Below are 27,354 nucleotides of genomic sequence, written 5' to 3'. Positions count from 1 at the left end.
AGTGGCCCAGAATGCAACATGGTACAGATTTAAGAACTAATGACAGTTAAGTAAAATTATCTGGTAGGCAGGGGTTTAGAATGTAAAATGGTACAATGACAGAATAGTAAAATTAAGAAATTGAGCAAACCTTTGATCTGAGCATGCGAAAGCAACCAAGTCAAAATGTGAGATTGTCAAAATGTGAGATAGTATGTCAAAATGTGAGATTGTCTGTCAAGGACAATGGGAGATGAGTTCAATATATGTAATGTTCAATCACATATGTCAATCACAATTGGAGAGGAGTTCATTACATATATTGAACCCATCTCCCATTGTCATTGACAATCTCACATTTTGACATACTACTGTTTTGTTGCTTTCGCATGCTGATGCTACTCAGATCAAAGGTTTGCTCAATTTCTTAATTTTGCTATTCTTTCATTGTACCATTTCACATTCTCAACCCCTGCCTACCAGATAATTTTACTTCACTGTCATTGGTTCTTAAATCTGTACCATGTTGCATTCTGGGCCCCTGCCTACCAGCTATGTATGGCTCTGCTCAGCTATGTATGGCTCTGATCACTGTGCCGGATTCCTCGTCGGAGGAAGTGTGCTTAAGAGCACATGAAAGCTGACATTCTAAATAAAAATTGGTTGGTCGTAAAGGTGCCACTTGGCTCCTGCTTTGTTCAACTGCTTCAGACCAAGGCTGCCCTCTTGGATGTATGGCGGGGTGGCCGATGGTAGCTCTCCAGATGTTTTTTTTGCCTACAACTCCCATCACCCCCAGCCATTAGCAATGCTGGCTGGGGCTGATGGGAGTTGTAGGCAAAAAACCTCTAGAGAGCTACCGTCGGCCACCTCTGGCCTACAACTCCCATCAGCCCCAGCCAGCATGACCAATGGCTGGGGCTGATGGGTAATGTAGGCAAAGAACATCTGAAGAGCTACCATTGGCCACCCCTGATCTATGGCATATATTTCGCTGGAGGCCCCTGGCCAAACCCCACCTTCCACAGGTCCCACCCCCAAGTCTCCAGGCACTTCCCCCCTGGGAGCTGGCCCCCCTAGTCCAAAGCGGCCATTTCCCCCAGGGGACAGAGCTCGGTTGTAATCTCAGGGGGATCTCCAGTCCCCGCCTGGAGGTTGGCAACCCTTTGCCACTGAGCCGGGGAAAAGTGGGGAGGGGCTACTTCCGGTCGGAGCCTCGCAAGCTCTCCTTTCCGCCGCAGCCCCGCCCACTGGCGTCACAAGGCCTAGAGCGGCGCCCAACTCTATATCCCTGACTTCCGGCGCGGCGTCGTCGTCAGGCGCTTACGAAGTCGCGCGGCGACAACCGTCCCTGGGCGGCCCTGTGGAAGCTTCTGGCGCGGGGCGGCTGCGCGATGGCGGAGGGAGCGGCGCTGCTGCGGTGAGAGGCCCGCCCGGCCGGCCCGGCCCCCTCTCCCCTCCGCCGCTGCCGCCACCCCGCGCTGACTCTGCGCCTCTTTCTCCCCCGCAGGCTGTCCGAAGGAGACCTCGAGCGGGACCCGGCGGCGGCCGTGCAGGTGAGCCCCTAGGGCGCGGCGGGGGTGCCAGTCTCCCGGCGGGGCCTGGAGCTCCCGTCTCCCGGGGAAGGATGGCCAGCCGCAGCAGGACACAGAGCGCTTCCCGGGGAAAAGCCCCTGCCGGATAGGGTTGTGGCACCAGGACCGGATCTACGTGTTTTCTGAGTGGGGGCAAAATTTAAAAATGACGCCCCGGTTTGGGCCATTCCATCTTATGGTCCCGTAGAACAGGGGTGGCCAACGGTAGCTCTCCAGATGCCTACAACTCCCATCAGCCTACAACTCCCATCAGCCTACAACTCCCATCAGCCTCAGCCAGCATGGCCAATGGGGCTGGGGCTGATGGGAGTTGTAGGGCCAGGGGTGGCCAACGGTAGCTCTCCAGATGTTTTTCTTTTGCCTACAACTCCCACCAGCCCCAGCCAGCATGGCCAATGGGGCTGGGGCTGATGGGAGTTGTAGGGCCAGGAGTGGCCAACGGTGGCTCTCCAGTTGTTTTTTGCCTACAACTCCCATCAGCCCCAGCCAGCATGGCCAATGGCTGGGGCTGATGGGAGTTGTAGGGCCAGGGGTGGCCAACGTTAGCTCTCCAGATGTTTTTCTTTTGCCTACAACTCCCATCAGCCCCAGCCATTGGCCATGCTGGCTGGGGCTGATGGGAGTTGTAGGCCAGGGGTGGCCAACGGTGGCTCTCCAGATGTTTTTTCCTACAACTCCCATCAGCCCCAGCCATTGGCCATGCTGGCTGGGGCTGATGGGAGTTGTAGGGCCAGGGGTGGCCAACGTTAGCTCTCCAGATGTTTTTCTTTTGCCTACAACTCCCATCAGCCCCAGCCATTGGCCATGCTGGCTGGGGCTGATGGGAGTTGTAGGCCAGGGGTGGCCAACGGTAGCTCTCCAGATGTTTTTCCCTACAACTCCCATCAGCCCCAGCCAGCATGGGCAATGGCTGGGGCTGATGGGAGTTGTAGGCCAAAAAACATCTGGAGAGCTACCGTTGGCCACCCCTGCCATAGAATACAATGGACTCCATACCCAATTTGGCGCCCCCCCTGCATCGGCGGTCCGGGCAAGCACCCCCTTCTCAGATCCGGCCCTGTGTGGCACTGAGATCTAGAAAATGAGTTGTGGTTCAGTTGTGCTTTGCACCACCTGGCAGAGCTACATATGCAGGAGAGAGGCATTATGCAGAAGGTGTACTGCAGGGGTGGCCAACGGTAGCTCTCCAGATGTTCTTTTGCCTACAACTTCCATCAGCTCCAGCCATTGGCCATGCTGGCTGCGGCTGATGGGAGTTGTAGACAAAAAAAAATCTGGAGAGCTACTGTTGGCCACCCCTGGTGTACTGGATAAGAACATTAGCCGAATCAGAGGTGGTTTTCCTCTGCTTGTGTGTGTATCCTGCTGGAATTGGCGAGAAGCCATGTGTGGGGGGTACAACATCTGTTTGACATGAAGAAGGTCCCAGGTTCAATCTTTGCCATCTCCAACTCAAAAGTCATGTGAAAGGTCTCGGCCTGGGCTGCTGCCAGTCATAGAGTACACCTTTATGGGCCACATGGTCTCATTCCGTAGAGGGCAGCTTTGTGTGTCCATCTCTGTGACTCAGGAACATTCCTGGTGGAGAAATGGGAGGTTCAGTCTTGGCTGCAGCAACCTGTCTGCTTTGTTCAGAGCGGGGGTAAGACATGCTAAGGAACTGGATGTTTAGTGGTATATAAAATTGGTAACTTGCAACCACAGTTCTTTGTGAGTTCTCAGGTAGCCTTTGTGAAGTAGCTCTTTGCCCGCAATGCCAGAAAGAAGGGGGAACCCTAAAGGCTTGGGTTGGGTGTTATCTCTTGGATTGCTGAAACTTATTTAGCAACTGCTTGTATTATTTCCCTGCTGTACTCTAAGGTTTTATCTTTCATGTAGTTTAAATTCTTCTCTTGCTAACTTCTTAATTCTGAAAAAAGTGTGTTAATTTCTTTAACTGTAGCAATGCATTGTGCTGTTTATTTCCTGTAATAGTGCAGTGATTGTCCAGTGTATGCTCTTATGGAATAAAATGTTCCTCCAATGGTCTGAATAGTCTGAGAATGCTAATTACTGCACAGACCTTGCTCTGTCGATGTTATGTGCCTTGGTGGGTTTTTTTGTGTGTGTGTTAGTGTTGGTTCTTCCACCGCTTAAGAGATATGATCTGCTGTCTTCACATGCTCTCTCTTTGATAGCAGAACAAAGTTTGACTCCAGTGGCACCTTTAAGACCAATGAAGTTTTATTCTGGGTATAAAGTCCCACTGGAATCAGACTTTGTTTTATTACCTCAGACCAAGATGACAAGCTGAATCTGAAAGTCACAAATACAAAGCCGTCCTGAATGCAGGAGGAAAGTGGGGTAATTTTTTTTTAAGTACACTGAGAAAGAGGAGCGAAAGGGAATAAAACTAGAACATAAGAGAAGCCATGTTGGATCAGGCCAATGGGCCATCCAGTCCAACACTCTGTGTCACATAAGAACCTAAGAGAAGCCATGTTGGATCAGGCCAATGGCCCCTCCAGTCCAGCACTCTGTGTCACATAAGAACCTAAGAGAAGCCATGTTGGATCAGGCCAATGGCCCCTCCAGTCCAACACTCTGTGTCACATAAGAACCTAAGAGAAGCCATGTTGGATCAGGCCAATGGCCCCTCCAGTCCAACACTCTGTGTCACATAAGAACATAAGAGAAGCCATGTTGGATCAGGCCAGTGGCCCCTCCAGTCCAGCACTCTGTGTCACATAAGAACATAACAGAAGCCATGTTGGATCAGGCCAATGGCCCCTCCAGTCCAACACTCTGTGTCACATAAGAACATAAGAGAAGCCATGTTGGATCAGGCCAATGGCCCATCCAGTCCAACACTCAGTGTCACATAAGAACATAAGGGAAGCCATGTTGGATCAGGCCAATGGTCCATCCAGTCCAACACTCTGTGTCACATAAGAGAAGCCATGTTGGATCAGGCCAATGGCCCATCCAGTCCAACACTCTGTGTCACATAAGAACCTAAGAGAAGCCATGTTGGATCAGGCCAATGGCCCCTCCCGTCCAGCACTCTGTGTCACACAGTGGCCAAAACCCCCAGGTGCCATCAAGAGGTCCATCAGTGGGGCCAGGACACTAGAAGCCCTCCTACTGTGTCCCCCAGGCACCAGGAATGCAGAGCATCACTGCCCCAGACATAAGAACATAAGAGAAGCCATGTTGGATCAGGCCAATGGCTCATCCAGTCCAACACTCTGTGTCACACAGTGGCCAAAAAGACCAGGTGATATCAGGAGGTCCATCAGTGGGGCCAGGACACTAGAAGCCCTCCCACTGTGCCCCCCCCAAAGCACCAAGAATACAGAGCATCATTGCCCCAGACATAAGAACAGAAGAGAAGCCATGTTGGATCATGCCAATGGCCCATCCGGTCCAACACTCTGCGTCACACAGTGGCCAAAAAACCCAAGTGCCATCAGGAGGTCCAACTAACACTGGTGACAACTGCTACTGAGGCAATGTTATTTTAACCTTCATCAAAAACCCTGTCGGCCTCGCCCACTTTCTGAAATACTTGGTGGGCACCACATTGGGAACTCTGTACTGGTTAATTCAATCACTTGTTTTTTTTCCTGCTCTAGCAATTTCCACTGTAAAATATGGATGGATTAAAAATTAGGGGTCTGTAAAATGCAAAAGTCAGTTGGGCTCTGTAAGATGTATGGGTGACTTAAGCTCTACGAAAGAGCAGAACAAGGAAACGTGAGTGTTTCCCTTTTCTTAACTGCTGAGGAAGTTTAGCTGAGGCTACTTTGTGGAAGGAGAGAGCCTGAGAGTGTGTGTGTGCTTGCTGGGGAGTGAGGAACTGCTGTTTCTTTTTGTCTGTTTTGACTGGGCTGTAGCTGAGTGTTGCTGATTGGAAGTGCCCGTGTTGCCTGGGGCTGATTGCTGGCCCCACCCTCTTTGCATTTGTAAGGCTGCACCTTTCCAGAGGCGCAAGCCGAAGGACAAAACCCAAAGGCCTCCTGGCCTAGGGGCTCTGAGAGAAGCCCAGGAAGCCAGGTGCCTAGTCTCCTCGTGTTCCCAATAAGATAAGTAGACTTTCCATAAGAAGAGCCACATAAATACTAAGGGTATTAAAAGGGGGTAGTATATATTTATTTTTTTAATTAAAAAAAATTATGAAGGCAGAATGCTAGCAGCGGGTTGGGGGCTATCCAGTGTTTTGCACTGAGTATCACATGTACGACTGTCTGCACACTGGACAGAAGTCTTGGGTGTGTGCTTGATGCAAGGAGCTCCTGGTCCTCAGGGAAGAAGTTTGCACCCTTGAGGCTGAGGTGGCTGACCTGGAGAAGCAGAGACAGTCAGTTAAGCACATGGAGAAGGCTCTCAGGGACTTGTTAGATGTGTCCCACTCTGAAAATGGCAGCCCTGCTGCTGTCAGGAACCATGAGGGTCAAGAGGAAACAGGGCACCGTGCTGAGGATAAGGGAAATGTGCCCTCAGAAGGAGCCTCTTCTGCAGTTGGTGAACAGGCATCCTTTTGCACCAAGGATCCATGCCTAGGCAGGGAGGAAGGGGGACTCTTGGTGGTCGGTAATTTGATCCTTAGGCAGGTAGACAGCTGGGTGGCAAGCCCATGTACTGACCATGTGGTGACTTGCCTGCCTAGTGTGTTCTATTTGTGTTTCAAACTATTTATTAGTAACATGGTAGTACAGTCAATTTCTTACATCATTAATAACTACTTTTCCCCTCTATCCCATATATTACTTTCTACCCACCCCTCCCCCCGTTACTTGACCCCCGCTGGTGTTCTCAACTTAAAATATTAATATTAAAGGTACCCTTAATTATTAAGAACCATATTATTAAAATCCTCCTCCCTCTTACACTTAATCATTATCAAAAATTGTCCAATGTCCTTTTATTTTCCACTCTTTTTCTACGTAACTTCTGAACTTTTTCCACTCTTTTTCCACTCTTAAATACTTCCAAATCATAGTCTCTTAAGGTTCTTGTTAACTTGTCCATTTCACTCCATGTCATAACTTTTACAATCCAATCCCATTTCTCTGGTATTTTTTCTTGCTTCCACAACTGCGCATGCAATGTCCTAGCAGCTGAGAGCAAGCATAAGATTAAAGTTCTATCTTCTTTTGGAAATTTTTCCATTTGTAATCCCAACAGAAAAGTCTCAGCAACTTTGTTGAATTCGTATCCCAAGATCTTAGAAATCTCTTGTTGAATCATCTGCCAATACTTTTTCGCTCTTTCACAAGTCCACCACATATGGTAGAAAGAATCTTCATGTTTTTTACATTTCCAACATCTATCTGACATCTTATTGTTCATTTTTGCCACAAATATTCCCATGTGTCCATCTGTATTTCTTTATTTACATTAATTGCCCACTTAATCATTTGTGATTTCACTACTTCATCTTCCGTAGACCATTTTAAAAGTAACTTATAAATTTTCGAAATTAATTTTTCATTATCTCCAAGCAGAATTTTGTCCATTTCTGTTTGTTCTCGTCTTATTCCATCAGTTTTGAGATCACTTTCCACCAAACTCTTTATTTGTTGCATTTGAAACCAATCATACTTATTATTCAACTCTTCAGCAGTTTTCAATTCTATTTTACCGCTTTGTATTTTTAATAGTTGATTGTATGACATCCATTTTCCCTCTCCTGAAACAGCTGTTATTCTTATTACTTCTGCTGACGCTATCCATAGTGGTTTTTTCTTATCACCATATCTTATATATTTCATCCGGATACTTAACAAATTATTTCTTATGTAATGGTGAGAGAAAAAACCATCCATCTTTTTCTTCCCATAGTACATACAAGCGTGCCAGCCGAATTTATTTCCATAACCTTCCAACATTAAAAGTTTTTTATTCAATAGCGTCACCCAATCCTTTATCCACACTAAGCAAATTGCTTCATGATATAGTCTTAGATCTAGTAATTGGAATCCTCCTCTTTCTTTAGCGTCTATTAAAACTTTCATTTTGATCCTTGGTTTCTTTCCAGCCCATGTAAATTCTGAAATCTTCCTTTGCCATTTATTGAACTGTTTGCTGTCTTTCACAATCGGAATAGTTTGGAATAAGTATATTATTCTCGGCAAAATGTTCATCTTAATTGCAGCTATTCTTCCAAGCAATGACAAATGAAGCTTGTTCCACTTTATCATATCTTCATCCATTTTACGCCATAACTTTTCATAATTATTTTTAAACAAGTCAATATTCCTCAGTGTTATTTCCACACCCAAATATTTTACTTTAGAAGTAACTTCACATCCTGTTAGTCTCTGCAGCTCCTTTTGTTTATTAACTTGCATATTTTTACATAAAAGTTTTGATTTTTCTTTATTCACATAAAATCCTGCCAATCTCCAAAATTTTGTATTTTAGCCAACAACAAAGGTGTTACTTGTGTAGGATTTTCATTTATAAACATTATATCATCTGCAAATGCTCTGTATTTATAAGCAAATCCTTTAATTCTCGTTCCTTCTATTTCTTCGTCATCTTGTATTTGCATCAATAAGATTTCAAGAGTCATTATAAACAGGACTTTAATTTGGTACTTGCTTTCAGTGGCTAGGACATTGTATGCGCAGCTTTGGAAGCAAGAAAAAATACTGGAGAAATGGGACTGGAGTATGAAAGTTTTATCGTGGAGTGAAATGGACAAACTAACTAGAACACTAAGAGACTATGATTTGGAGATATTTAAAAAGGAGTGGAAGAAATTCAAAGGATATATGGAGAAAGAGTGGAAAGTAAAAAGACATTGGACAATTTTTTAGTAGTAAGAACATATATATTGAATTTTGATCAGTTAGTAGTACCTTTAGTATTGAATTTGAATTTATAACCTCGGGGAAGTCAACATTGGAGGGAGGGGGGATTGAAATGTCATATGGGTTAATACTGAAATAATTAAGAAATAATTAAGTTTTGTAACCATATGCTATCAATAAATTGTTAAAACAAAAAGAGTCATTATAAACAACAGTGGGGAAAGCGGACAACCTTGTACCTTTGCTAATTATCATTTCATCTGTAAGATCTTCATTTATACATAACCTTGCACATTGTTCAGTATATATCGCCTTTATCATTCTTATAGTTTACTCCAACATGAATACACTGAACATGAATCAGCAGCATGATGTGGTCGCTAAAGGCAAATGTGATTTTTGGCTGAATCGACAGAAGTATACCTTTCTCATACCATAGACCTTTATACCTTTCTCATACCATAGACCTTTATTGGCATTTATACAAGAATACAGTATACTTTAAAACCAATAGTGACGCTATAGACTATAATAAAACCTTAAAAAACCAGCAAAAGTTAAATGACCTAAAATAGCAGTAGGCTATGCATGAGTAAAAGCCTCTCTGATTTGGATCGCAACCTGTAAAAAGCAAGCAACGTGAGTAGTGACAAAGTTGTGTTTCCCGTGGAGTAAAAAACGGACCTCGGCATTGTCAGAAAGGCCTTGATGGTCAGAAAGCAGTGCATCTAGGTATCTTGCACGTGGACTGCTATAAAAAGGGCAGTCCAGAAGAACATGAGGGACCGTTTCGATGACTCCTTGACTACAAGGGCATCGTCTAAGATTGCGGGGGATTCTGTGGTATCTTCCGAAAAGGATGGCCGATGGTAATGCATTAAATCTAGCCAGCATGAATGCTCTTCTTTGGTGAGAATCAGTTAAAAGGAGGAAATAGGGAGCTAAAAGCCCAGGAGTCTGGGATAAACCCAGATAGCTTGGGGAGCAAGTTTTCCGAGCTGCCTCAGTTAGACGTTGCAACTGGATATCTAGTAGTCTACGTTTGATGGATTGAAATACCGCAGAAGCAGAGGATAGATAAAATGCATCCAAGGTAATTCCTATGGATGTGATTTTCTTTTGGATCAGGGTCAATCATTTGGATGCATGATGGTCCATCAGCATCAAAAAGGTGAAAGGATTCTGATCAGAATTAAATAAAAGGCGCAGCCAAAACTTAAAGGTCAAAAGCCAGGCGCGAGTTTCCAGCAGCAACAGTCCAGTTTCCATGCAGATTGCAGCATAAGGAACACAGTTTGGTAATCCCAGTATTTTCCTCAAAAAGAAAGATGGTGTAATCGAAGGCACTGAGCCATATGGGGGCACCATATAAGAGTTGGGGGCTAGATTTCGCATTGAAAGCTCTTAGGGCCATAGGGACATATCGGTTCCCTTTCAGATAAAAGAAACGGGCAATAGCCAAGGCACTAGTTCTTGCCACTGTTAGAGCGCACTTGCGATGGGTTGCCCAGCTCCCATTATAGGAAAAATTAATCCCCAGATATTTGGTAGTTTTGACCTGTTCAATAGAGTTTCCCTAATAGTTGCTTCCAAGATTTAGAGAAAACTAAATATAAACTAGAGAAAACTAAATATAAACTAAGTATAGTGTCCAGATCACATGAAGTGATGGTATTGCTTTACTCTGCTTTGGTTAGATCTCAGCTAGAGCACTGTGTTCAGTTTTGGGTTCCACAATTTCAGAAGGATATAGGCAAGCTGGAAGGTGTCCAGAGGAGGGCAACGAAGATGGTCAGGAGTCTGGAGACCAAGTCCTATGGGGAAAGGCTGAAGGAGCTGGGGATGTTTAGCCTGGAGAGGAGGCAGCTGAGAGGTGATATGAGTACTTGAACAGTTGTCATATAGAAGATGGTGCAAAATTGTTTTCTGTTGCCCCAGAAGGTTAGACCAGAACCAATGGGTTCTGTGTTAGCCATAGGGTTAGCAATGAAGATCCTGTGAATTTAGGGGGAGGTATCTGTGAGTTTCCTGCATTGTGCAGGGGGTTGGACTAGATGACCCTGGAGGTCCCTTCCAACTCTATGATTCAGCGGGTTGAAATTAAATCAAGAGTTTCTTGCTAAACATTAGGAAGAACTTCCTGATGGAGTGATTCCTCAGTGGAACAGGCTTCCTCAGGAGGTGGTGGGCTCTCCTTTTTTTGGAGATTTTAAAGCAGGGACTAGATGGCCATTTGGCAGCAATGAAGATCCTGGGAATTAGGCAGTTCATGAGAAGGCGGGCAGGAAGGGCTGCATCTGTGCTTAGTTCTCAAGGCTCTTTCTTACATGCCCAGAGAAATGCTGTTCAGCACTTTGGGGTCAGACAGCAATTTTTCTCCAAGCCAGTATGGCCAGGTTTTCTGCTATCTTCCGGGCATGGAGCAGGGGTCTGTGGTATGGTGGGGGGGGGAGGTACTTGTGAATGTCCTGCATTATGCAGGGAGTTGAACTAGATGGTCCTGGAAGTCCCTTCCAACTCAATGATTCTGTAAACAGACAAGGGAAGAATAAAGCATCACCTTCTTGATTTTTCCTGGGAAGTGCTGGAAATCTCCCTAATAATCTTGAGTCCACAAGATCCTGTCTTTGAAGCCATATGGGTGCATTTGACCTTGCGGTCTGCCCTTGCCTGTAAGATGCTGTGTGGTGGGCACTGCTTGCTGCTGGAGTGTAAAGCGTGTCTCAGGGGGAGGATGAAATGGAGAAGTCACTTCGGACCCCCACTGGGGAGAAAAGTAGGGTATGAGTGCAGTGAACAAATACATGTGGGGTTCAGTCGAAATTTTCTTTGTGTATTTGAAGTTAACATTGTGAACAAATCAGAATGGCTGTTCGGCTAGTATCACAACTGATAAATGAGTTGTTTCCTCAGAACAGAATTTCTTCTTTTTTTTTTTCTGACTAGAGTTTCTCGACTCTGGAGCTCTGTTCACTGTGAGGCTTTTATCTCTGCTGTACGCAGCAATTCTCCAAGCCAAAGCATTTTTTGCTTCTGGCGTAATTAATCTCAAAGCAAAATTGTGCAAATTGATTCTGTTTGATGTGTCAAGCAAGACATTTCACTGTAGGCTATGGAGGGATTTGTAGGAAATGTCAAGTTAATTCTTTTTGTATTTTCGCTTGCAGAAGCTGACGGTGGCACTAAAAGAGCAGCCTGATAATTCGGGGTATTACTGTCAACGAGCTTCCGCTCACATTCTTCTTCAGAATTACCATGGTAACATTTATCCTAAAAATGCTAAAATATCTTGGGTGGCTTTTTAAAAAAATGCTGATACCTGGTGCCTCTCCTTGTCTGTTACTGCTTCTCTGTCCCACGCAGACGTTGAATTGAAGAAACCTTTTTATGTTGAGATAACGATCCATTTAGGCAATTAAATCATTTGAATGTGAAGATAGAACACATTGTTGTATATAAAAATACACGCTCCAAGGAGCAATCGTTAAGTTTTACAATAGCAGTCAGGAACAGGGTTTTTTTTTTAAAAAAAAATCTACAACCACAGTGTGCCCGCGGGCCTTATTTTTCTCAAAAGTCAGGCAAGACAGACTTTGTGTTTCTGCTTGGCTGCACGGTGGAGACAGTGGGAAATGGGCTGTAATATAATGGACTTCTGGAAAGATAAATATTAGCTTATTCTTGCAGATGCCGTTACAGATGCAAAGGATGCCCTGGCACTTGACCCAAGCAACGCCACAGCCTTTCTCAGACAAGGGTAGGTTTCTGTTGGAATTCTAGCAAATTTTATTTATTTTTATTTATTTATTTAAGATTTATATCCCGCCCTTCCCACAAGTGGCTCAGGGCGGCTCCCAACAATTAGTCAAACATAAGATTAGACAGTATTTAAATATATAAACAGTTAAACATTTAAAACAGTTAAAACCTTAAAAACCAGTAAACATTCCAAATATATATATATATATAAAAAACAGGAGTCTGGCAAGCTACATTGAGTTTCTCATCTTAGCTAGGTGTAAGCTAGCCGGAAGAGGGTAGCTGGTTTCAGAGGTACCATTTCCTGAATACTAGCTTGCGCCTTGTGAATGATTTGGGTATTTTTTTTTCTTCCTAGTATAAGTCAGAAATTAAGTAGAATCAGGGCATTCTGTGTCGAAAAAGCCCAGCGGGAGCTCATTCGCATATCAGGCCACACCCACTCATGGCACCATAGGTTCACACAAACCCAGCAGGAACTCGTTGCATATTAGGCCACACACCCTGACAACAAGCCAGCCAGAACTGTGTTCCTACTCGGAAGAAGCCCTGAGTAGAATGATACTTTTTTTCATTAACAAAGGTTTTGGTGCTGATGGGAACAAACTGTGGATTGGCCTCCGAATGCGGAGGTTCCCCTCAGCCGCCATGGCTAGTAGCCGCTAATAGACATATCCTCTATTAATCTAATCCCCTTTGAAAGCTGTTTATTCCTGTGGCCATCTCTACATCCTCTGGCCGTGAATTCCACATTTGAATCACTTGCTGTGTAAAGAAGTGTTTTCTTTTGTCTGTCCTAAATCTGCTGCCCATCAGCTTCATTGGATGCCCTCGAGTTCTAGTATTTTGGGAGAGGGAGCAAAATGAGTACTTTCCCCTATCAGTGCAAGTATTTGAACTCGGGGAACAGGATGGTAAATTAAGCACACTTCATCTTCCCCAGTCTTTTCCTCTCCAAAAACGGGGATTCTTCTCCGACTGCACACCGTCTTGGAGAGACAGACAAAACCTCTTGTAAGGGCAATAGCCTTTCCTGTGCTCTGATGCACGTACACACGTCAGCTGGGGAAAGCGAGTTGGAAATCATAAGCAGCTTAACAAAATTCACCATTTCTGGGGCCTGTATGGACGGTCAGATCTAAGCCAATGACCAGCAGCACTGCAGAAGCGGCCATATCTGGGACCGGAGTATTGCTGATGTGGGTCCCACATAGGGCCGGCACACACACTAGGCAAACTAAGCGCTTGCCTAGGGCGCCAGGAGGGAGGCCACGCCAAATTGGGCTCCCCCCCCGCCCATGACAAACACCTAGTTTGCCTGCCTGCCTGCCTGCCTCTCTCCCCTCTGCCGCCACCACACCTGCGCTTCTCTCCCTTTCTGCCTGACCTTCCCATCGCCTCTGCCAACACACATTCTCTTCCCTTCCCTATCCCCCCCCAACGCCACCGCTTTGGTGCCTTCCCTTCCCTCCCTTTCTGCCTGACCTTTCCCATCGCTACTGCCGCACCTTCCCTTCCCTCTCTTTCTGCCTGACTCCCCTTGATCGCCGCTGCTGCACTTTTCCTTCCTTTCCCTCCCTTTCTGCCCGACCCCCCCATCGCCACCGCACTTTTCCTTCCTTTCCCTCCCTTTCTGCCTGAACCCCACCTGCCCGATCCCCACCACACTTTTCCTTCCCTTCCCTCTCTTTCTGCCTGACCCTCCTTGATCGCCGCTCCTGCACTTTTCCTTCCTTTCCCTCCCTTTCTGCCCGACCCTCCCATTGCCACCACACTTTTCCTTCCTTTCCCTCCCTTTCTGCCTGAACCCCCCCATCGCCACCGCACTTTTCCTTCCTTCCTTTCCCTCCCTTTCTGCCTGAACCCCATCTGCCCGATCGCCACCACACTTTTCCTTCCCTTCCCTCTCTTTCTGCCTGACCCCCCCTCGATCGCCGCTCCTGCACTTTTCCTTCCTTTCCCTCCCTTTCTGCCTGACCCTCCCATCGCCACTGCACTTTTCCTTCCTTTCCGTCCCTTTTTGCCTGAACCCCACCTGCCCGATTGCCACCACACTTTTCCTTCCCTTCCCTCCCTTTCTGCCTGAACCCCACCTGCCCGATCGCCACCACACTTTTCCTTCCCTTCCCTCCCTTTCTGCCTGACCCTCCCATCGCCACCGCACTTTTCCTTCCTTTCCCTCCCTTTTTGCCCGACCCCCCCCCCCCCTCCATGGCCGCCACCTTCCCTTCCCTCAGGGCCGGCCCTAGCCCTTCTGGCATATCCCCGCGGCTGCCGCCTTCTCACAGTTAGCCCCGTGCCTACTCGTGAGTAGGTGGCAGGCCCAGTGACTCGGGGCGGAGCTGTGCTGCCTCAGGCGCCGGAAGGGCTAGGGCCGCCCCTGGTCGCACAGCTGACATGGCGCTCAGTGGCAGAGCATCTGCTTCGCATGGAAAAAACTTCGACATCTCCAGTTAAAAGGACCAGGTTATGTGAAAGTCTCTGGAGACCCGCTGCCGGTCTGAATAGGCAGTACTTCTTCATATGTTGAGTCACCGGAGCTCCTGGTGGTTAGCAGCAAAGTGAGCCTCTTAGAAGTTCTGAGCCCCTCCTCATTGTGCCAGGCCAAACAGTTGCATCAAACTGCCACTCTGTGCCCATTCAGAATCATAGAGCTAAAACGTTGCTTCGTAGCTGAAGGAAATCTTAGCTATGCTTTTCGGCATATGGGATGGGGAGTTCCAAAGTTTTGGTGCCATGGCTGAGAAAACTCTTTCCCTGGTTACCAGCCATCTAAGAACAGAAGAAGAGCTGGATCAGACCCGTAGTCCATCTAGACGTCGACCTGTCTCACACACATTCCCCTGATGTTGCCTCTTGGCTCTGGGATTCAGATGATCAGCGTCTCTGAATGTGGAGGTTCCCTTCAGCCACCATGGCTAGGAGCCACTGATAGACCTCTCCTCCAGGAGATCTATCTAAGCCTTTTTTAAAGCTGTTTATTCCAGCAAGTGTCGCTGCATCCTCTGGCAGCAAATTCCACATTTTAACTACTCTCTGTATCAAGTAGGGTTTCCTTTGGTCTGACGTGAACCTGGTGTCCATCATAGAATAGAATCATAGAGTTGGAGGGAACCTCCAGGGTCATCTCGTCCAACCCCCTGCACAATGCAGGAAACTCACAAACACCTCCCCCTAAATTCACAGGATCTTCATTGCTGTCAGATGGCCATCTAGCCTCTGCTGAAAAACCTCCAAGGAGGGAGAGCCCACCACCTCCCGAGGAGGAAGCCTGTTACACTGAGGAACTGCTGTAACGGTCAGGAAGTTCTTCCTGATGTTAGAATTCTAAAATCATAGAGTTGGAAGGGACCTCCAGGGCCATCTAGCCCAACTCCTGCACAATGCAGGAAACTCACAAACACCTCCCCCTAAATTCACAGGATCTTCTCTGCTGTCAGATGGCCATCCAGCCTCTGTTTAAAAACCTCCCAGGAAGGAGAGCCCACCCCCTCCCGAGGAAGCCTGTTCCACTGAGGAACCGCTCTAACGGTCAGGAAGTTCTTCCTAATGTTGAGCTGGAAACTCTTGTGATTTAATTTCAACCCATTGGTTCTGGTCCTACCTTCCAGGGCCACAGAAAACAATTCCGCACCATCTTCTATATGACAGCCTTTTAAGAACTTGAAGATGGTGATCCTATCACCTCTCAGTCGCCTCTTCTCCAGGCTAAACATGCCCAGCTCCTTCAACCTTTCCTCATAGGACTTGGTCTCCAGACCCCTCACCATCTTTGTCACCCTCTTCTGGACCCATTCCAGCTTGTCTAGATCCTTCTTAAATGTGGTGCCCAAAACTGAACACAATACTCCAGATGAGGTCTTACCAGAGCAGAGTAAAGCGATACCATCACATCACGTGATCTGGACACTATACTTCTGTAGATAGAGCCCAGAATTGCATTTGCCTTTTTAGCCACCGCATCACACTGTTGACTCATGTTCAGCGTATGATCCACTAAGACCCCCTAGATCCTTTTCGCACAGACTACTGCTAAGACAAGTCTCCCCCATCCTATAACCCTGCATTGGATTTTTCCTACCTAAATGCAGAACTTGACATTTCTCCCTGTTAAAATTCATTTCATTGGTTTTAGCCCAGTTTTCCAGCCTGTCAAGGTCATCCGCTTCACTGGATGCTCTATTATTTTGGGAGAGGGAGAAAAATTTCTCTTTGTCGTTTCTCTCCATCTCATGAGTAGTTTTATAAACCTCTGCCACGTCTCCACTCGATCATCTCTTTTCTACGCTGAGAAGTCGCAGGCTCTTCAGCCTTTCCTCTTTGCGGAGCCGCTCCATCCCCCTCATCCTCTTGATTGCCTTCCTCTGAACTTTTCCCGGCTCTGCAATGTCTTTTTAAAGATGACCAGTACTGTGCAGGTAGTGCTCCAAAGGCCGCAGCGCAGACCTCCTTGTAATCACCCCTTGTGCATGAATGGAAGATCACCTTTGGTGATCTGAACGCCACGGGATTGTCATTGATAGCCTGGGGATGGTGGAAGCAGGATTTCATGCTTCTCTTTGTGCACCCATCAGGATAGGTGAATACCACATGGAGAACTACAGAGCTGCGATGAGGTCTTTCACTGAAGGACAGAAGCTGAATAGTAAGTATGATCTTGCTTGTTAAATTTCAAAAGCACACGAGCCGTATGTCGATTGCTTGCAAGGAGCATAATCCCAACTGATGTGCATCTGGAGGGCTGAAATTGTGCTCTCCCCATCCCATCTCCCCCCCCCCCCCCCCAGCATGGTCTGTTGGGCAAAAGGGCTGCAGCTGTTTCTCTGGCTGTTCCTTAGGGTCTCCTGGTTGGGGTGAGGGAGGAGCAAAGATCTCTACCAGGAAATCCGTGCAGTTGTATCCAATTAGATCTGCTTGCATATCCTCCAAGGGCAAGTGCCATCTTATTTAATTCAGGAGGATGTAATTGCCTAGTAACGAAATGTAGGATGTTATACAGCACACGGTAGGTTGGATCATGTGGATCTCTTCCCCCAACAGTAATGTCTCCCCTGGATGTGAACCTTTTCACGAAAGCTTATACCCAGAATTCAACTTTGTTGCTCTTAAAAGGTGCCACTGATCTCAAATTTTGTTCTACTGAGGTTAAAGCGACACAAAATATTGTTAAACTTTCTGCGCTGTTAATATCGTAGTTAATCCCATCCCACTGGTGTGTTCACGTCTATCAAAGCTGAATGGATCATACTTCCCTCCCTTTTTTTGGCAGTTGTGTAATGTAAAGTTGGGAATTTCAGAATCCAAAGAGCATGACATTCAGAAGAGCTTATAGGACAGTTCAGTATAACTGGAGCTTGTTCGCTTTGTGCAAATGGAAATCTTTTGGGGTATCTTGATCATCGAATCATAAGAGTTGGATGCTGCTTTCATTTTGTGTTTGCTTGCTAGGTGCGGACGAGACGTTTACTGTCTGGATTAAAAGATGTGAAGAAGCTTTTAACAGTAAGCAACACTTTATTTAGCTTGCTGTTCTGCTAGCAGGGGGGAATCTGGGCCTGTTTTCCTAATGCACCTCCACTCCCCTGCTTCCGTGGAAACCCTTCTCATAGCTGCTGTTAGTCTAAACTCTACTTATTGACGTGGGTCACATTGAAGACACGCTTCAAAGCTTGCCTTAGAAAGTGCTTCCCAGGGAAAAAAAAGAATAGCAAGTAAAAATCCTGGCTATGGAAGATCCCAAGTTGCCACCTCTTTCCTTTCTAGTGGTTGTGGTTGCCAGAAGTAGAAGAAGAAGAAGATGATATTGGATTTATATCCCGCCCTCCACTCCGAAGAGTCTCAGAGCGGCTTACAATCTCCTTTACCTTCCTCCCCCACAACAGACACCCTGTGAGGTGGGTGGGGCTGGAGAGGGCCCTCACAGCAGCTGCCCTTTCAAGGACAACCTCTGCCAGAGCTATGGCTGACCGAAGGCCATGCTAGCAGGTGCAAGTGGAGGAGTGGGGAATCAAACCCGGTTCTCCCAGATAAGAGTCCGCACACTTAACCACTACACCCAACTGGCTCTCCAGTAAGGAGGAGGCTTTTCTTTTCCTGTTCCTCTGTGTGTGTTTTTGACCATCTCGGGAAGAAGGGCTTGTACTTGCATGTTACTGAGCGGACGTGCCATGTCTCTTGTCCATGTGCCCACATGTGGCCCACAGGCCAGTTTAAAACTGCCTGTTCTTTCAGCTGGAGCTGAATCCGGGCCTAGCGGATGGTGCCTGGCTGCTTCCCCTCATAAAGTTGCTGAGAAGCCAGAAAAGGAAAGGCAGATTTTTCTTTCTGCTCAGAATAAGCTCCTCTTCTGAACTTAACGGGATGAGTTTTTGAAGGTTGTTGGGGCATTTGTGTTCCCTCAAAAAGACACAGTAAGGGGATGGATTCCATGCCTTCCCCACTGAGCAGAAGAGCAAAGCAAAGGGCATCCGTCTTCCCGTGGCTGTTTCTCTTCAGATTCTTCTGCTTTGTCACTGCATTAGGCCACACCGACTGAAAGGGAACAGGCTCAAAATCTGGCTGGTGGCATTTTTCCAGTGCAGATCTTGTAGCTCATTTCTCAAACGCTACCAGAAGTCAAGGGCAGGCTGTAAGATGCTATTTTAAAAGGGTACTTTTCCTAGCGATGCAAAGAGAACTTAGTCTAGACTAAAAAAAAAATGCTGGTTGAGTCAAATCTATCTAGGAAGATCCCAGAAGTTCTGAAGCCAATTCAGACTCGCCATTAAACAAAAGAAACATGATTTGCAGAACAGCTGTAGTCTCTTGATTATTTTCTCTTCTCAATGGTACCTGTTGACTTCCTGTAGCAACTGATTTGAAATAGAGAGAGAGAGAGATTCCAAGCCATGCAGTCGAAGGACAGGTTGGGGACTCAAGGCTCTGGGGTTGCAAAGCAAGGCTGACCCGAGATGGAATCAGGGGTCTGAAGGTGGGGGTCTGAAGGTGGGGGTCTAAAGCGCCGGGCTCAGCAGTTTCCAGGGGACATATGGACACATGAAGCTGCCTTCTACTGAATCAGGCCCTGGGTCCATTAAAGTCAGTCTTGTCTACTCAGACCGGCAGCGGCTCTCCAGGGTCTCAAGCTGAGGTTTTTCACACCTATTTGCCTGGACCCTTTTTAGTTGGAGATGCTGGGGATTGAACCTGGGACCTTCTGCTTACCAAGCAGATGCTCTACCACTGAGCCACCGTCCCTCCCTGAAGGAGGAAGGGGGGGACCTTTGGAGGCAGTGGAAGGAGGAATTGGAAATCCCAGCCTTGGGTGAGCTCTTGTTTCACTTGCAGAGGAAGTGTCTGTTTTCCTGCCAGTCTCTTCTTCTGATCCGGCTTTCTAGTCAACATCCCATAGTAATACCGAAAGAGATCCTCCCCTCCTCCCACCCTGCAAACTCTCAGGAAATAGCTTGTGGGTGGCAAACAGATCCCTGGGAGCTGCAGTCCATCCATAGGCGTTTGGATCTGGTCTCTTTGAAAGATAATTAAAACAGTGGGTGAGGATACAAATTAAGACCTTGTGAAAGGCGTCCGTTTGAATCCGAGATTTTTATAATGCCAGAAATGCTGAAAGCTCGCATTTGCAATCTGTAGAACGAAGTTTGCGTCCGGTAACCCCTTTAAGACAATGAAGTTTCATTCTGGGTATAAGCTTACACAAAAGCTTATACCCTGTACGATACTTTGTTGGTCTTAAAGGTGCGACTGGACTAAAGCTTTGCTCTGTTGCTTCAAATCAACACGGCTACCCTCTTGGATCTTTATGCAGTCTTTGTAAACCTTATTAGAATTCTGCAAGGTGCGTCGCAGGTCAGTACTATTAGAAAAATACCGTAGACTTGAGTACACAGAATAGTTTCCTTTTAGCAGAAACTACTTTAACAATAAGTGGGCAGTGGCGTTCAGGTTGTCCCTCCCCCAGCCTATTTCCATCTTTATGTATCATCCTCAATTTGGGATTCATCACTGGGAATTCATTTTCTGACTTCCGCGAAGGCTTAATCATTTTGGACTTGGCACCAAAGTTTAGCCGGCATTTAGATGCTTAGCCATAACCATTTTATCTTCCAGGGACTGTGTGCAGAATTTGGGTTTTTAAACACGTTTTCTTAAAGGTTCTGGGAACGGTTGGTCTAATCATTTTGAGAAGTGGCCGGAAGAGATGTCAAACGCCTTAGTCTAGCGTATGAATAATTCAAAGTTTGGGTTGAAAGGGTCTTCGTTTGTATATTTATCTATTTAGACGTTCAGGCCACCCTTTCCTCCCCAAAAAGCTCAGGGCAGCTTACATTAGAGTAAAAAAAAAACAGCAGTCTAAAACAATTTGGATTAAATTTTGACATGAGAACACATTGAGGTTCCCAATGAAAGCAGTTCCAGATGGCAAATACATTGAATTAAATGGCAACTCCCCAGAGCTTCTAAGGGGCAGGTATCCCTGGGGGGGAGAAACCTGAGAGTGCCAGACCACTTGCTGTCCTCAACCAAAGGCCTGGTGGAACATCTCTGCCAGAGAGCCAGTTTGCTGTAGTGGTTAAGTGTGCGGACTCTTATCTGGGAGAACCGGGTTTGATTCCCCATTCCTCCACTTGCAGCTGCTGGAATGGCCTTGGGTCAGCCATAGCTCTGGCAGAGGTTGTCCTTGAAAGGGCAGCTGCTGGGAGAGCCCTCTCTAGCCCCACCCACCTCACAGGGTGTCTGTTGTGGGGGAGGGAGATAAAGGAGATTGTGAGCCGCTCTGAGACTCTTTGGAGTGGAGGGCGGGATATAAATCCAATATCTTCATCTACCTCAGAGGGTGTCTGTTGTGGGGGAGGAAGGGAAAGGAGATTGCGAGCCGCTGTGAGACTCTTCGGAGTGGAGGGCGGGATATAAATCCAATATCTTCATCTACCTCACAGGGTGTCTGTTGTGGGGGAGGAAGGTAAAGGAGATTGTGAGCCGCTCTGAGACTCTTTGGAGTGGAGGGCGGGATAGAAATCCAATATCTTCGTCTACCTCACAGGGTGTCTGTTGTGGGGGAGGAAGGGAAAGGAGATTGTGAGCCGCTCTGAGACTCTTTGGAGTAGAGGGCGGGATATAAAGCCAATGTCTTCATCTACCTCACAGGGTGTCTGTTGTGGGGGAGGAAGGGAAAGGAGATTGTGAGCCGCTCTGAGACTCTTCGGAGTGGAGGGCGGGATATAAATCCAATATCTTCATCTACCTCACAGGGTGTCTGTTGTGGGGGAGGAAGGTAAAGGAGATTGTGAGCCACTCTGAGACTCTTCGGAGTGGAGGGCGGAATATAAATCCAATATCTTCATCTACCTCACAGGGTGTCTGTTGTTGGGGAGGGAGATAAAGGAGATTGTGAGCCGCTCTGAGACTCTTCGGAGTGGAGGGCGGGATAGAAATCCAATGTCTTCTACCTCACAGGGTGTCTGTTGTGGGGGAGGAAGGGAAAGGAGATTGTGAGCCGCTCTGAGACTCTTCGGAGTGGAGGGCGGGATATAAATCCAATATCTTCATCTCCCTCACAGGGTGTCTGTTGTGGGGGAGGAAGGGAAAGGAGATTGTGAGCCGCTCTGAGACTCTTCGGAGTGGAGGGCGGGATATAAATCCAATATCTTCATCTACCTCACAGGGTGTCTGTTGTTGGGGAGGGAGATAAAGGAGATTGTGAGCCGCTCTGAGACTCTTCGGAGTCGAGGGCGGGATAGAAATCCAATGTCTTCTTCTACCTCACAGGGTGTCTGTTGTGGGGGAGGAAGGGAAAGGAGATTGTGAGCCGCTCTGAGACTCTTCGGAGTGGAGGGCGGGATAGAAATCCAATGTCTTCTTCTTCTTCTTCTTCTTGCATGCCCGGTGGAAAGGCAGTAAATCCCGCCGGGCATGGCTGTTCTCTGGCAGATAGTTCCACCAGGCAGGAGGCGGGGCCTAAAAGGCCAAGGACAGCCAGAGCCCTCTCAAGCTGGGGACCACCAGGAGATTTTTAGTCCACGACCGTAATGCTCTATTGGGGGCATATTGAGAGAGGCGGCCCCAGAGGTATGCAGCTCTCTGACTGCGGATGGCCTTAAAGGTTAAAACCAGCACCTTCCGTTTGTATAGTTCAAAGATCCAGATCTTAGCAGGACTTGGCCTTTTTATCTGTTGCCATTTTTAAAATTTTGCAAAAAAAAAAAAGAAAGTATTTTGGAATGAAATCATTTGCTTTTGCACTTGAATATGATTTTAAAAACCTTCGAAAGTTCCGGAAATCATGAGATTTCGTCGTCAGGTGTTAATGCTTGCCCTGTTGTGTGTGGGGGGGCATCCTATAGCCTGCAATATGTGGTGATTTCAGTGAAGCGTGTAGGCGGCCTGCAAGGCATGATTTCTTCTGGCTTCGAATCTGTGGTTACTGAGATTGTTATCCCCGGGATGTTTTCTTCCCTATTGCTCGGGCGATTGTGTTACCAGAGGCTATCAAGCTGAAAATCTCTGCAAAAACTGGCTCTTAGCCAAACACAAATGGAGCAGAAAGCATTAGTGTCCCTATTACCTGGAATTTTTTTTGGGCTTGGACTCGCCAGAATTCTTTCCAGGGTGCAAAGAGTTCTTCCCACATTTGGCCTCCTTAAACTCCTAATCCTGGGGAAAGAGGCCCCCTGCCTGGAGCGGGATTGGGGGGGCGGGGCTATGTCAAACTGCTTGGGGGGGGGGGGCGATGAGACAGCCAAGTCTTGCAGGTGGAGCTCCTTGTGCCCGAGGGAAACCTCGCAGTGACTCTGAACCTTCATGGGGATTATTCAGATGTTTTAAGATGTGTTTTGATTCTTTTCTATGTGCTTCCCCGGCCCCTGAAGATGCAATTTGCTTTTGCTTTGCAGGAAAATTGCAGGCTGAAGTGGTAAGGTTCTTCCTAATTCGTGTATTCTCATTTTTTGAAGCATAACGCTTTCTCTGAAGTGGGTGACAGCCTTTTCTTCCATCTGCCTAAGAGCTGCGTTTTACTCTGAAGTGTGGTGACTTTCTTTTCCCTCTGGGGAATCTGTTGCCTTTTGTCTTAACAGTGGTGCGTCGAGCTGTTCCACTGTAAGCCTGTCGATTTCACTGCGCTAAAACCAGAGTGACTGCAGAAGATTGCTCTGTTAATTTTAGTACGTCAATCTTGGGAGTGATTTCGAGCCCAGTGGCAAGCTTTACAAAATAATTGTGGCTGCTGGATGAGGAGGGGGTTGCTGGGTGCCCCAGCAAGCCGCTTCTGCTGCAGTTGAGGTTGAAGTGGTGAGGGCAGCCCACCCACCTCTCTGGCAGCACCAGGGTTTGGACTTTGCTGGGTACTCGTGACCTTGGGTTCCCATCCCCCCCCCCCCCCCCCCAAGATCTTCACTTTTTAAAATGTTACACACCGTGGCGGGGGGAGGTTATTAGTTTCATGTACATATGTTGTTATAGATAGTACTTTTGTGCAGTTAAAAAAGAGAAACCGTTTGAAAACACTGTTAAATTATTCTAAGGGAATAATTATTCTAAGGGAAGCCCGCCTGCAATCTACCAGGGACAGGGCTTTCTCTGTAATGGCCCCTTCCTGGTGGAACCAGCTGCCGGAAGAGGTGAGGCCCCTGCGGGACCTTGCTCAGTTCCGCAGGGCCTGTAAGACAACCCTCTTCCGGCTGGCCTATAACTAACTGGCATAGGAAACTAAGTGTAGCTCTATTAGACCTCTGCTTTGTTTTAATGTTTTTATATTTTAAATGTTTTTAACTGTGTAAATGCCTAAACTTAATATTGTTATGTCGGATTTCATGTGTTGTGAGCCGCCCTGAGCCACCTTGGTGGGAAGGGCGGGATACAAATCACAAATAAACTAAACTAACTCTTGAATCTCTTTCCATTAAGTTGGAGGACTCTAAGGCCTTGCAGCACCAGTCTCAGACGCCCAAGTTCAAGTAAGAGTTGGTTTTTTTCTCTTTCCTTTGTATAACTTTCCTAAGCGTGAGAAGTACTCCACGGGTGGTCTTGGCTGTCCGTGTAACAAACCTTCACGGTAGTTGCATAGTGCGGTTCTCCAGTTTACAATGAGGAGCTGAGGTCGCGTGGTTTTTTTCCCCTCTGGACTTTGGGCATTATCTATGTCACTTTTGCTTATTTCCATTGTGCGCTCGTTTCAAAGATGCAGCACGCAATAAATCAGACTGTTTGGGGCATTTTGCTTGTTGAATTACTAAGCAGTGCAAAAACATTGAGCTGCATCCAGCGTAATGTTTCACAGACGCCGGGGAGCGTTGCCCATGGGGTGTGTGGTAGCCCAGGTAGAGGCTGTGCTGGTGGGGCGTGGCCAATGCTTGAAGATGCACGTCACGGTGCTTCCCATTCAAGGGCTGCCTCCGCTTCGTCTCTGATAAGATCAGGCTAGTCTGGGCTGTGAAGGTGCTAAGAACAGTCTAATTGTCCGCCATGTTTCAGCGGGGGGCAGGGGGGGGGCAAGTGTTTGTATTGCAACATTGGCCCTCTGTTCAACACGCTCCTCTGCAACTTCTGCAGCTCCTCAGTTCCGGTAGGTAGCACAACCGGTGTGTTCAGTGGCACCAGGATGGGTGGGTGGGGGGGAGCCCTGACTGCACAAGAGTCTCAGCCGAAGAGCAGAGCAGGGACAAGATTTTGGCAGCCAGGGGAAAGCACCCCATTCTCCTAGCATCTCCTGTCACGTCCAGGATATCTTCATGCATGACCAATAAAATCCACTGTACTCAGGAATATCATGAATACTAGTATAATAATGCCCCTGTCTAAATCGATGGTGCGGTCTCATTTGGAGTACTGTGTGCAGTTCTGGTCACCGCACCTCAAAAAAGATATTATAGCATTGGAGAAAGTGCAGAAAAGGGCAACTAGAATGATTGGAACACTTTCCCTATGAAGAAAGGTTAAAACGCTTGGGGCTCTTTAGCTTGGAGAAACGTCGACTGCGGGGTGACATGATAGAGGTTTACAAGATTATGCATGGGATGGAGAAAGTAGAGAAAGATGTCCTTTTCTCCCTTTCTCACAATACAAGAACTTGTGGGCATTCAATTTAATTGCTGAGCAGTCAGGTTAAAACGGATAACAGGAAGTCCTTCTTCACCCAAAGGGTGATTAACATGTGGAATTCACTGCCACAGGAGGTGGTGGCGGCTACAAGCATAGCCAGCTTCAAGAGGGGGTTAGATAAAAATATGGAGCAGAGGTCCATCAGTGGCTATTAGCCACAGTATATATATATATATGTATATGTATATATATGTATATGTGTGTGTATGTTTGTGTGCATGTATATATATATATATATGTGACACAGAGTGTTGGATTGAATGGGCCATTTGCCTGATCCAACATGGCTTCTCTTATGTTCTTATGTGACACAGAGTGTTGGACTGGATGGGCCATTGGCCTGATCCAACATGGCTTCTCTTATGTTCTAATATGGACTCCTCCGTATTGGTTTCAATGGGATCTCCCTTGTTAAGAGTCTCTTGTCCTGTAAAGACTTTGCAGACATTAACTAAGGCCACCCCAAATTTTAACTGACAAGTAGTATTGAATTTGGCCCCGACAGAAACAGAAAGCTTCTGTTTTCCTCCCTGAACGTTCCATTTAAACAAAACTTTATTTAATAGTCTGTGGTGGAGGGGTGGGCTTAGGGTGCCCCTGGGCAGCCGTTCTGTGGTGGCTCCACTGCTTTTTCTCCAAATCCCAAGTGAAGAGGTCGCGTAATCCAGGACCTCTGCAGAGCAGTCGCTGGTATTTCAGCATTTATGCTCCTCTCATTAAGCTTTGTAAGCAGCCCCGTGGCGCAGAGTGGCAAAGCAGCAGTACTGCAGTACTGTGATCTTGAACTCTCTGCTCACGACCTGAGTTCTTTCCCGGCGAAAGCTGGATTCAGGTAGCCGGCTCAAGGCTGACTCAGCCTTCCATCCTTCTGAGGTGGGTCAAATGAGTCCCCAGCTTGCTGGGGGGAAAGCGTAGATGACCAGGGAAGGCCACGGCAAACCACCCCGTAAAAAGTCTGCCCTGAAAACGTTGTGAAAGCAACGTCACCCCAGAGTCGGAAATGACTGGTGCTTGCACAGGGGACCTTTCCTTTCCTTTCCCTCTAGCCTAGCGGCCCCGTGGCACAGAGTGGTAAAGCAGCAGTACTGCAGTACTGTGATCTGAACTCTCTGCTCACGATTTGAGTTCTATCCCAGCGAAAGCTGGTTCAGGTAGCCGGCCCAAGGTTGACTCAGCCTTCCATCCTTCTGAGGTCGGTCAAATGAGTCCTCAGTTTGCTGGGGGGGGGGGCGGTGGGAAGTGTAGAGGACTGGGGAAGGCAATGGCAAACCACCCCGTAAAAAGTCTGCCGTGAAAACGTTGTGAGAGCAACGTCACCGCAGAGTCGGAAACGACTGGTGCTTGCACAGGGGACCTTTCCTTTCCTTGCTTGCTGGGGGGAAAGCGTAGATGACTGGGGAAGGCCATGGCAAACCACCTCGTAAAAAGTCTGCCGTGAAAACGTTTTGAAAGCAACGTCACCCCAGAGTCTGAAACGGCTGGTGCTTGCACAGGGGACCTTTCCTTTTCCATTAAGCTTTGTGTCCTTACCTGTCACAGAATTCTAGAGTTGGTAGGGACCTCCAGGGGCAACTAGTCCAATCCCCTGCACTATGCACGAAATTCACAAATTTTGGTCCCTGCAGAGGTGCCAGGTTGTGTAATCTGCGGGGGTGTGCCCCTGAACAGTGGAGCAGCTGCGGCTCCATCTCTGGCCAACCCATGTTCATTTAGCTGGAGAGGAAGCAAGCATGTGGAAGTCACCTAGCATCCCCTCCTCCCTCCCACTTTAAGCCAGAGGTCCGTCTTGCTTCTTCCCTAGAATGCTGGCTGGGCCTCTTGCGTTTCCCCATTTCTCGGCTCAGCTGCATGCCTCTGGAGACACTCCCCACCCACCAGCTGTCTGTCGCAGAGTAAGGTCCGCAGTGACGGATGGACCACCTTTCAGGAGGACATCTGTTGTTTTCTCACCGAGAAACTGCACAGGGTTCCAAGAAACCCCAGCTTTCCTTGGAGCACAAGTTGCACCCAGGCTGTGTTTTAATGTCTGCGTATTTGGAGATCCAGGTCTTCGGAAGCAAGGGCCATCTGCAAAATGCTATCAAGATTCTAGTCCCCGCTTTTTCAAAAGGGGAGAAGGGAAAAGTGGG

General features: G+C 47.3%; 1 protein-coding gene across 1 annotated transcript in view; it reads left to right on the top strand.

Annotated features, from left to right (window-relative positions):
* The first annotated feature begins 1,277 nt into the window (after positions 1 to 1,277).
* The window catches only part of SUGT1 (SGT1 homolog, MIS12 kinetochore complex assembly cochaperone), a 49,418-nt gene continuing 23,341 nt past the window's right edge, over positions 1,278 to 27,354 (top strand). The window contains exons 1-8 of the mRNA XM_060233553.1: positions 1,278 to 1,399; positions 1,490 to 1,535; positions 11,539 to 11,629; positions 12,059 to 12,128; positions 16,705 to 16,775; positions 17,579 to 17,632; positions 23,020 to 23,039; positions 24,032 to 24,081. Of these exons, the coding sequence (XP_060089536.1) occupies positions 1,374 to 1,399; positions 1,490 to 1,535; positions 11,539 to 11,629; positions 12,059 to 12,128; positions 16,705 to 16,775; positions 17,579 to 17,632; positions 23,020 to 23,039; positions 24,032 to 24,081 (428 nt within the window). The 5' untranslated portion in view covers positions 1,278 to 1,373. The remainder of the gene's footprint in view (positions 1,400 to 1,489; positions 1,536 to 11,538; positions 11,630 to 12,058; positions 12,129 to 16,704; positions 16,776 to 17,578; positions 17,633 to 23,019; positions 23,040 to 24,031; positions 24,082 to 27,354) is intronic.

This window comes from Heteronotia binoei, chromosome 3 (genome assembly GCF_032191835.1).
Source record: "Heteronotia binoei isolate CCM8104 ecotype False Entrance Well chromosome 3, APGP_CSIRO_Hbin_v1, whole genome shotgun sequence".
Classification (NCBI taxonomy): domain Eukaryota; kingdom Metazoa; phylum Chordata; class Lepidosauria; order Squamata; family Gekkonidae; genus Heteronotia; species Heteronotia binoei.
Note: the sequence above shows the minus strand (reverse complement) of the source record. Positions and strands in the feature narration are given on the sequence as shown.